General features: G+C 24.8%; 1 protein-coding gene across 5 annotated transcripts in view; it reads right to left on the bottom strand.

The window, feature by feature from the left end:
* Nucleotides 1–3095: 3095 nt before the first annotated feature.
* The window catches only part of LOC107166088 (neuronal acetylcholine receptor subunit alpha-7-like), a 198044-nt gene continuing 188718 nt past the window's right edge, over nucleotides 3096–12421 (bottom strand). For all 5 annotated transcript variants that reach the window (XM_089219318.1, XM_089219314.1, XM_089219315.1 and 2 more), the window contains one exon: nucleotides 3096–8362. In XM_089219318.1, the coding sequence (XP_089075444.1) occupies nucleotides 8055–8362 (308 nt within the window). In that variant the 3' untranslated portion in view covers nucleotides 3096–8054. The remainder of the gene's footprint in view (nucleotides 8363–12421) is intronic.

The following is a 12421-nucleotide window of genomic DNA, read 5'->3' as shown; positions in this document are numbered from 1 at the left end:
ATACGGTGTCATCTGTTTTTAGGAATCGCGTGACCCAAGTAAACTGCAAACATTTATCAAATATCAAAATGCTTTTATCATCCACACACACGTACACGGTATATTTCTGTTTCTTATCATAAACAGACATACAATTTCATTGTATATTAAATGCTTATTAGTACTACTCTGTTATTAAGTAACATAATTTGTTTTTGATACACAAGTACATTGTATTGATTCAAGATTTCAAGACGACTTAATTTATAAAAAATCAAAAGTTATTTAATTAAATAAATACATATTAATTAATTTTATTGTAAACTTTTATTTTTATTATTTCCTATAAATTAGTTTTTTTATTATAGTTATAACTGTGCAGTATTAAACTAGGCAAAGAACAAGCGTGATATAATATAATCGAACTACAAACTATAATTAAAAATATAGATAGGGATAAGTATTCTTAATAATTTAAAATTTAAAATCTATTTGGTAGGTATAAGGTATAATATTAACAACAATTTAAATCCACTCCGAGTTTTAATAAAACGTATTTTGGGTATTAATTTGTACCATCTCCCAGTTTAAGTAAAAAAAATGATAGGAGCTTCGTCCTCTACCTCTCCCCAAACACCTCCAATTCAATCATTGCTTACTAGGTAGTAATATTTATGACTTCTTAAAATATCAATTATAAAATTTTTTTTGAACATCGAATCCAGACTATATCTAACGTAAAAGTTGTAGAAAAACTCAAAAACGAATCTTAAATGATTTTTTGGGGATCGTTTTTATTGACAAACTAAACTACTGATAAAAAACGTAGGTATAGGTATATAATGAGATGTTCCAATAAAACTCACAAAATCTAGCGTTAAACTCATTTGCTTTCGAGCTTAATATTATAATACAAGAGAAATTACTTAAATATTGTCGTATGTAGGTAAACAGGTACACAGTGGTTATGACAACGCGTAAATACTACTTATATGCAATGTCTCTCGGGACATCAGCTCGCTAAAGTTCCATGCATTTTGATGATTTATTACCATTAATGTTGATGTTACTTTAGCTTCTTGGATAACAAGATCAGCAGAGGATATAAAGGTATTCAAATGAACAATATACGTAAATTATTTTACCGAAAGTATTATCATTTGAATGTTAAAATTTTTACATAATTTTTTTTTTTTTTTTTAGCGCCAATGGATGTTCTTTTTACTTCGAAAATTATAGACAGTCTTTTTAAACAAATCTCTCATGATTAATACTGTATTTATAAATGATATAGGGGAAACTAAACATTTTCATTAGTGTTAGCCATTTCCACTATGACAAATTAATATGATGTTACCTGGTGGTTCTACTTAGGAAATGCGTCGATTCGAGTGCTTTCCTTAACCTATTTTTTTTTTTTACTTAAATATTATGTTTTAAGTTTTATTTCATTTTTTTTTTATTTATTCATTTTTCTTTTTTGATTCAACTAATAAGAACACGATTGCGCACCAAATTTGTATCATCGATACTCACCGATCCATTTTTACTTATTATATCACATTTAATCACAGCACGACTATGCATCAATGACATTATAATAAATAATAATATACTAGGAATAATTTATATACGTATATAACACAACATATGATGTAATAATATATACATGGCATACATATACCATCTCAAAACTAAACATCTTTGGGTTTAAATAAAAAATAAATATTTTTTATTGACTATAATACACACTGTATTTGAGAATATTTTATGTTTATGCAAAGTGAATTATAACAAGGCATTCATAATCATAATATGTTCAAAATTGACCTATCCTCTTCATGAATTGGGCTGTAAAAGCTTCTTTAGTATAAGCTCATACTAGGCTAAGCTAATAGCTAATAACCTAAGTAGTTGAAACGTACCATGAATAAAAACAAAAAAAGATAATTTCTTCAGCTTAATTTTGATGTTCAATATAATAATAAGAATTTCTAAAAGGCTCAACTTAAATAAACCGATCAATGAAAGCTACTATAAATTCTTGTTAAAAAATTCATAACTATTATACAGTGACTATTTTCTGTAATGTTTTGTTTATAAATATTATATAAAACTGTAATTAAACCTTTCAAAGTAAAGTTGAAGAATTTTCACTTTTTTTAGTAACTCGATCTCATTATTATATTAACTTATATTTCTGAAATCGTCATCAAAATAAACTATAGTCGTCAACAGGAGTGGTAATAATTATCTGTGACTTTTGATTGTACTGTACTGTGATATACCTAAACATATATTACGTATGTATTTAATAGAAAATAAAAAAAATAAAATAAAAATGAAATAAATTATGACAATTGATTTGTATTACTATAAATTATATTTTGTCTCTTCTGCTGCAGACATTAATACCTAATGCATATTTTATAGATAGGTACATATTATTATTATTTCTACCTACCTATATACCTATACTTCCGAAAAGTTTAATAAATTTGAGTTATTTTAGTTGGCATGTTTTTTATACACCATCATAAGTCGTAGTTAAAATTGAACACATCTGATATAAATTTCAATTAAAATGAATTTATCTTTATAGGTAAGCTGGTCCAGCTAAACTATATTTATTATCTTTTTTCAGGTACAATTTACTGCATTAATACGATGACTTTTCCTTTCTTTTTTTACCTACTATCGGAGCTCAACACTATTTATAGTAACGCTAAAGTTTGTTTACGACCGGGTGGCTAAAATTTCTGGGGGTGTTGTTGATTTATTGATTTTCTTACCTATATGTACAACGTAATTATAATAGAGTCAGCTACCGCATCACGAGTAGGCACAATAAGCACATCTTAGAATACGCGGAAACTCATTTAAAATATTATTTTAACCTTGCCTGACTTGTGTTAAAAAGTTAGGAATGAATAATGATAATAAATACGAGACGTTTATACGGTTATTTATTTATTTTTTTTTTTAGGAGAAAAGAACAACATTCGTTTCGTAGTTTAGAATTGTTTAACAGGAACCACAGGTTGGCATATAATATAAATATATTATGCAGGTACCTAAGTGGGTAAATTAGGTGAACAAATAATTAAATACAAAACTTCATAACATTGTCTACATGTCATAATGTATTTTAACTGGTTATAGTCATGTTACATAATAATAGTATACAATATTATTATTTTAGTTACATACAATATAAATAAAAAAACATACTCAAGAAATAACAACCTCTGTTTTTGAGGCTTTAGATATACAAATATTATTGTTTAAAATTATCTTTTTTTTTTATTTATACACATCATTTTTTTTAAATATATATAAAAACATGTTTAACGATTTACTTCTTAATTATTCTTTGTACACAGTTGTTATTAAATATTTTATTTTACACACCTAATACGGTGTTATGTTTTCCATGTTTTATGAGCAACAAATTTAAACAAAGAAAAGTTATCTCAAACCAATTCACTAGGTTTTCTAACATAGTATAAATTACTTATTTTATAAAATTTAACCTACGTTTATTGAAGTCACAATCTAATCAATCAATAATTTAATATCATTAATTTTATTAAAGTCTAAAAGTCATATTTTTAAGGATTCGTTATTTCCTTAATCTATTATAATGTTAAACTATTTTACGAAAATCACTATCAGTAATTACATTTGTAAGACACTAAAAATACTTTTTGCACATAATATACTTAAAATATAGTTACCTACATATAATTGGTTTTTATTAAATCAATTATATTTATGAATATTCACATTATTCACTTAGATACACATCTTACTTAGAGCCGAAATTTTCGCCTTTAAGCATGTAACATTTACACAATTTTTAGTTATAAATTATTGCATTATTCTAAATGGTGTTTTTAAAGGACTTTGTTTTTGGATAGGTATATATTAAAAAATATATTCAAGTGTTTGTACTAATTCATGTTTTAATATATTATATAACTGGTGATTTTGACATTTTGTACTCCTCTGTGGCGAACGATGACAGATTTAAGTATGATCAATGGATGTATTATGGCTTACGAATCAAATATTATGTGACTTTAAATATTAAAGATGTAGCACTTGAGTGTAGTAATAACATTTTTATCTGGCGATATTTTACAAAAATTTAAAAAAAAAATGAATTAGGTTTAAAAATATTAGTATTTATTTTTATAGTATTGTTTTAATAAAGAAAATTAGGGGTTCAGTGTTACTTGGTGTTTTCGCAAAGGTGCATATTTCAACATAAATTAAAAATACATTGTTATTTGTTATAACTTATTACATGCTGAATTTTAATATCATTAAAAGGTACTAAAATCAATTGTTAAACTATACATAATGTGATATTACATCCGAAAAAATAGTTTCATAAGAATTATTTAAAATTAATATTCCCATTACTTGTTATTTTTGATTAATTTTTAAACTTAACTTACATAGTTTAAACTTTAAAGAGAAAAACATTTAACCATAAGTCAAATTATTTAATGAAATATTATTATAATTTATGTTTCAAAATGTTATTACAAGTGATTGTATGCCAATTTTTAATACGATTTTGTCATAATAAAATCGGCGATGATTGCTTTCATGAAAGAAAAATGGAAAATTATTTATCTATTCATAACGATGCTTGAGTAATTAAGGGACGTAAATCCAAAACGTACTATTGCTAAAATACTGATTTTTCAGGATAAGCGATTTCTAATTTTTAACGTTTCCAATAAAAACAAAACCATTTATAAATAGATGAACAATTTTGAAGATAATGCATTTTTTTAAATTATTTAATAGTATAATATTTTTGTTTAAAACTATTCAAATATGTTCAATATTCTAGGATTATATACTTTTAATTTAATTTCAAACTTTATTTCACTCAAAAATTGAATTTTAGTGCGTTTTGGTAACATTTTATTAGTATTGTTTTAACTTATTTTTTTATGTTAGTTTAGGAAATAAACTATTTTAATCATATTTGTTAAAAAAAAAAAATAACAATAAATAATAATTGACGATTAATTTGAAAAATTATACAACGAACGTTCTTAACATGTTGAGAATCACCATTAAGATTAAAAATATTTGAGCAATTATTGCTAAATTATCAAAATGGTTCTCAAATGAAAAAACAAATTTAAAACTAACAAAGAATAATTTAATGATTTAAACTTAAATTTAAAAAATCTTGAAATTCTGTAATGTGTTTAATTCATAATTTATAAAAATGCAACATCATGAATATTTTTAAAAATTTACTATGCACGCTGAAAAGCGAAGATATTGATAATGAAAATCAAAGTATTCTTATTTTATTTCTTATACCAACTGATTTTACTCGTTTAGCTCTAAATTAGAAATATGAGATGATAGGGAATACAATCCTTCGGTGTTTTTAATTTACAATAACTAATATTTTAACATAGTTTAAGTTTATTAGTACCTATGAGAAAAATAAAAAAAGTAAAATCAATGAGAAAGCAACGGTAACAAAACTTATAAATAAAAAATAATGATATTTATATAATTATACCTATAAAATAATTTCGGTTAATTTTTTTTTATGTAACGACTTTTATATTGATTGAACTGTAATCGAGTATTCGGTAAAAAAAAATATTCTGTTTTAAATATTAATCAAATTAGTATAGTTAATGACATAGGTACCTATAATATATATTTATGTTTTAATTTAGCTTAAAGTGTATCACAGTGTAAATACAAATCGAATGAAATATTTTATTTAACAGCTTAATTAATCATAATTGATAAGTCTATCTATGTTAATTATTATATAGTAAGTGGTTTTATTAGTTTTTGAATTCTATTAAAAAAGTAATTATAAATGCCTAGGTAGTACAAATTTAATAGTAAAATACTTGGTGATAAATGACATATACATATGTATAAAATATGAACACATTTTTATCCTGCAGTAAATCTCAATTCAATAAAATAACTACCTACCTACTTCACATTTTAATATGCTTATTTTTACTTTTTAAACTCAATATTCAATAATTAACGATATTATTTATTTAAGTGTGGCTATATGAATACGACAACCTATAACATAGAAAAACATTTAAAGTAAATCATATGTTCTCATAATCATTTAAATGAAGATTATTATCAATGAATACAAGATCTGAGATCTGATGGGGCTAAAATTCTTAACAAATTATATAAACTTAAATGATTGTGGTAACGACAAAATATATATAATATTTGAAACAAGCTCGTAAACAATATAGCTGATAGGTAAACAACATTACTGATTATTTATATTTTATAATTGGTAATAAAATTATAATACCTATATATGTATAAAAAAACTATAATTATAAAAATTAAATAACCTTTAAAGTTAAAATTAATTTTTCTATATTACTTAAAGCTTGGAAGTCTTTACAAACAACGAAAAAACAAGATATTAATTCTCAAATGGCAAGCTTAACAGTATGTTATTTAAATATTATGTATTGAACAATTAAAGTATCTCACTACCAGACTACTTTACCAACCAAATACATAGAACGTTGAGTCTTTTGATGAAATAATTTTGAGAAACAGATGTCGGAATTGGAAGTTTTTATTTACATTCATGCGTATTAAAAAAAAAAATTCTTAAATCAATGTAGCATGACGTAATATTAATACGGGTTCAGTGTATGTTCTAATTTTCGATCTTTTATGATGACCCCTCTAAACATTGCTTATCTTAAAGAGTTAACGAGTTGGAGTAATTTCACTTAGATAATCGCCAAGAACTTTAGTTTTTTTCTTGTTTTAATAGATATTTATTATTTATTTTCCCTGTTTCTCACAATATCTAATGAGTGATGACTGAACTTCAGTACTTATATAAAATAATAGGATCCTATTTATTACAATTATTATTAACTAACCTTTATTTTAAAATTCTTTGTTATTTTTGCAGTTTAAAATTTAAAAAAACTAACTTAACTTATCGACATATTTAAAATAATAATTAATAATAATACTTATTGGATCAATGAAAAATAGAACAATATTTCTGATATTGTTTATACTGTGGAGAAAATAGAGTTGAAAAGATATATTCATATAAATAACATATTTTAAGTTATTCTACTTTGGATTTAGTATAGATGGGAAGGTTAAAATATAACAAAATAGGTATGTAATATAATATAGATACAGGTGATATTTTAAACCTACCTTAAAGTCTAAAATATAATTAATGGTTAGCTTAAAATTATATTATAACTTGTTATGTATTTTAAAATTACTCGAGATCGTGTATCATCTGTTAATATCCACCAACTATTAGTATGAAACAATTTTCTAAAAATAACATAACATTACAGATTTTTAAATGTTAGTATTGCGAGTGTTAAAATAATTCAAGATAGAAACTTAAAAAATGTATACACGAGTTTTTCTAGACAAATGAATTTGTTAATGGACCTAATATAACATATTTTGTAATATTTGAAATATATGTTTAATATTTTGACTTATGAACGACAATTATTTTTAATAATAATTGTAGATTTCAAAATAATCATAGATTCAAATTATATTTAAGTTGTATAACTTAATAATTATTATGGGCAGTAGTGATAATTTTTACAGTACCAAATAATAATATAAAGAATAATAACCATTTTGATAAAATTGTTATAATCATTATTACAATATAATAATAATAATGAGATAAATAAATATTTTTTTCAACTATTTTGTTTATAATTAGAGCACGCAAAAAAACAACAATTAAAATAATATTTTAAAAAACAGGGTGTACTTGGGATGATTAAAATTAAAACACTGTAATTTAATTATTTAGAAGGACTTATTCTTGGCCCGTGATCTTTTTTAACACCCTGTAAATGCGTTGTGTATCATAGAATTTTTTTACTAAGCTCTTCATCGATTTTTTTATAGTATTACAAAAAAACTTTTAATATTTTCTTTCAAAACAACTCATACTCTCTGAAATAAATATTTAACAAAATCATGACTGCCATATTATCGACATCTAAAAAGTGAACACAATGTCTGAGTCACTCAACAATTATGTGAGGCGCTGAATACATTACGGCAACAGTAGCGACTAATGTGAAAAAAGTGAACACTATCAAACAGAACCTGTCCACTACCATCGCTGCGTACTTCCAGTCGTTGATTACTTCTTGGTCGTCCTGTTGCTTTCGCATGTGGTCAGTGATATACCGGACTTCTTGTAATATGAGCTGCAATTCTTTGGCCGAGTAGTTGCAGACGCTTCTCGACTCGGATGCCGGCGACGACGAACTGGCAGCCCCGTTGTTGTATACGCGATGTGACAGGACACTCGCTCGAAAATCATCATCTGCATAATTGTAATTAACCGTGTGTTAGAAACAAACACAATTCAATTGTCTATTGCAATTTATAAGTACCTATTGATAAAAATAAGTAAGAAAACATCTGCTAATCCATGGGATAAACCATAAACAATTATTCATTAACCTAATTTATTAGCAAATGCTGCCTCTCGGTATAGGTATTTATAATTATTTTATACTGTATATCGGCGCTTCCCAAACTATGCACCGCGGTGCACTAGGGGTACTGCGAGCACATTCCAAGGATACCGTGGTTTACAGCTCATAATAAATAATTTAAAATGTATATAATTTTTTTTTCAAAAATTCGTTATTAATGACTAATGAGTATTTTTTTTGTCTTGTCTTTTATGGTATTCACAGCAGGGGACCATGGCTATATTTGGTCCAAAAAGGACACCATGGAAAAATAAGTTTGGGAACTGCTGCATAATACATAGTATTGTACGAGGACAAAAGTGTAAAAATGTAAAATCATTCTAAAAAAATGATTTTTATATATTTGCAGGCTATTAATAAATAAATCATGCATTCGAAAAATTAATCCGAATGGAGCTTGGTTTATTCTTTCAAGATTTAATTAAAAACTGGTGATTAACTGTGCGTAATTATGGAATTACCAATTTATTTACCATTTATTCGCTGTTTTTAAGTAAGTACTTTAATTTTTAGAAACCTTACTAAAATATTTGAAAAATAACTTCTTTGGAATGTAAAATGCACAGTCAATTTGAGATCTATAGAGGATTTAAATAAAAAATTTCGAACCTTTTTGATGTCAAAAATTGTTTTTAAGTTCGTAAAAAAAGCATGCACAATTCACATTATTGCCCTCATATGTTAATTTTTACACAATTACAATATAAAACCCGTAAAATTGGGTAAATATACAAATAATGAATACAATATAAAATTATTTATAAAAATAAAGTAAAATAATATAAAATTATAGAAACAAATTTAGATATTTTCAATCATATATGATTTATATACATTTGTATATATATATATATATATAATATAAAAATTGTAAATTTAATACCATAATAAAATTGTGTTTTGTAATAAATATAATATATTATACAAATAATATAGATAAAATGATAAAATGAAAATTTTATTGATAATACTAGCCTAATTGGTGCAAAGCGAGGATGTTATCACTATTTAGTTGACACATAACTCAAGTTCAACTTTTCCACCTTCACTGTGGGCTATGAATTCAATTCATAAAAGACTAATAATGCATGTGAATCATTATTTTCGAGGAAATTTAGAAGTATGCATCTGAATATTTTTATTTTTGCAAATGTTATGAAATAAGTTCAAACAGATACATACGTCATACATTGCTATAAACAGTGTAAACGAAATCAAAAATATTACTGATGAAAAAATAACCACTCTACCACCCCACGTCCAATGGCCTATATTGCCGTGGGTTTCCCGTAATAAAAAAAATATCACTAATCACACATACTTAAACAAAAAGTCAGAATTGAAAGATTTATAAATAAATATAAAAACAAGAATATCAGTAGATTAGATTTTGTAAAATCTGTTATTAATTATTATATTAACAAAACATAATTTATAATATCATATTTAATTTTTTTACTATTTTGTTACAAATCTGTTAACTTAGTTGACTAAAATCGTTGATACAAGTGATAAAAGTGTAGACATGTTAGTACCTATATAAACCTGAGAATTCATAATTGAGTTAAAATCATACGAAGTAAAATAATTATGATTACAAATAATGAAACAAACAGTATTTTTCCAACGTTCATCGTTATATTTGTAAATTAATATTTTTTTTATTAATATTGTTCTGGGAAATGTTTTTAAATGCAAAATGTTAATGAGTTTTTAAGAAATTATTTTATATTTAAAATTCAAACTATTTTCATACGAATTCATAATTAATCATTAGAATTTATAACTAGATTTTTGCATAATTTGTTAGAGGGGTTAATTTTAAAGTTGATAGGGCAACCTTTCCAGTCCATTCTAAATTTAATCATATAGGTACCGTATAGTGGCTTTATTAATCAAATCAACGAGTCAAATTAATTTATCTTTGATCGTAAATATTTCTTATGATAATTTTGTTTATATAAAACGTATGCATAAATATTACATATTTTAATACATTATTCTTAATTTATTGCATTAGCAGATCATTTTTTAAGAAAATATTTAAATTAATTGACAATTATTTTTATTGTTTGGGTAAAAAACTAAAAACTAATCGATAAATAATTTGGAGACGAGGTATATTTGTGATTATAAGGTAATTTATATATATAATCACTATTATTACTAGGGCTGTTCGATCATTTCAATTAATCGATTATAATGATAATAATTTTTTCCCATCGATTATTTTACGGTTTTTATAAAATTTGATTAATCTTCAAATAATCTTAATAATCGAATTTCCGATTAATCAAAAAACCGAAATAATCGAATTACCAATTAATCAAATAATCGAAATAATCGAATTTCCGATTAATCAAATAATCGAATTTCCTATTAATCTAATTATCGAATTTCCTATTATAATCACGAATAAAGATAAGATTATCTTCAACCGTGTGTTGACGGTTCAAATTAATTTCTATTTTTAGCACTTTTTACATTTTGTGTGCTTGTGTTTACTTTTATATGGCTGCTATGCGTCTATCAGTCTATCTTATCTTACGTCTGCATTCTGCTAACTGATCCGGAATGTATAATCGGATAATATTATAAAAGTAAGTGGACATCTACATTAATATGTCATAGTCATCCTGCAAATCTTGTCTAAAATTGTGTAGAAGTTAAGGAATCAATTTATCCATGATAAAAAACTCGGTTAATCATTAAAAGTCGGTAAATAAAAAAATTGATTAATCGAATAATCGGTTTTTGGAATGACAATTAATTTTCGATTAATCGAAATAATCGATTAAAACGGGAAATTAATAATCGAGTGTTAAAAAAATAATTGAACAGCCCTAATTATTACTATCTTCTTATTGTATGGACAATATTAATATAAATTTATCATGATAATAATCGCTATATAATAATAATATTATAGTCAAAACTAGATAATCTATACATACTATACATATATTGAAATATAGATGTAGATAGTCTAGAACATATAGGAGCATCTTTTATTTAAAATAATACAAATAAAATAAGGTAACTATGTAAAAATTTGATTTGAGAGTGAAAAATTATTCAATGCATTTCAAAATTTTGTGCTGCTCCTACTTACAATACGCAATTGAAATAATTAAAAAATGATCTTAGCTAGCGACGATTTAATCATCTTAACCAGCCGTAAATTATTTTCTAAATGATTGTTCTACGTCGTCACACAACTTAACATCAAACTATAATATAATAACCTTAATATCTTATACCTCGTATATATTAGATATATACATATATATAATATACGCAGAACATAGCCGCATGTGTACCTTTACGTAGATACATTATTAATTATTAAAAACTGCGCAGATATGAAAAAAACTTTATAGGTGATGGCGTTAAACCATGATTCCCGGTGTTGTTAAACGATATTTTATACATTATAGCTGATATACTCGCGTGAGGTTATAGACAAAGCCAAAATGTTTTATATTTTAAGTCAAAAATATAGGAGGAGAACGGAAGTTATATTATAATATTATAACGCTGAAACACTAAAACGAGTGTCTGGAAAGTAGGTATACCAGCCGTGGTGGTGGTCGGGATCTAAGTAATTTAATAAGACCACAACAAGCTCGTGACACATGTCAATGTAATATTATACATAATACACTATAATATAGTTTATATACTTATATATTATGTAGGTATAGGTTATTAGTTTATTACCCATGTGTGCGTGCACGGCGGGCTCACGAGGTGTGTGCAAATATTTGTACTACGACGATATTAAATTTGACAAGTCGTGAACGTAATAATATAATATGCAAATATTGTACTTGGTGAAAATGAGCATTATGCACTATACAGTGTTATAAGTTTTAATTGTAACC

Source organism: Diuraphis noxia, unplaced genomic scaffold, assembly GCF_037042655.1.
Source record: "Diuraphis noxia isolate RWA-SAM2 unplaced genomic scaffold, SU_Dnox_SAM2 contig0002, whole genome shotgun sequence".
Classification (NCBI taxonomy): domain Eukaryota; kingdom Metazoa; phylum Arthropoda; class Insecta; order Hemiptera; family Aphididae; genus Diuraphis; species Diuraphis noxia.
Note: the sequence above shows the minus strand (reverse complement) of the source record. Positions and strands in the feature narration are given on the sequence as shown.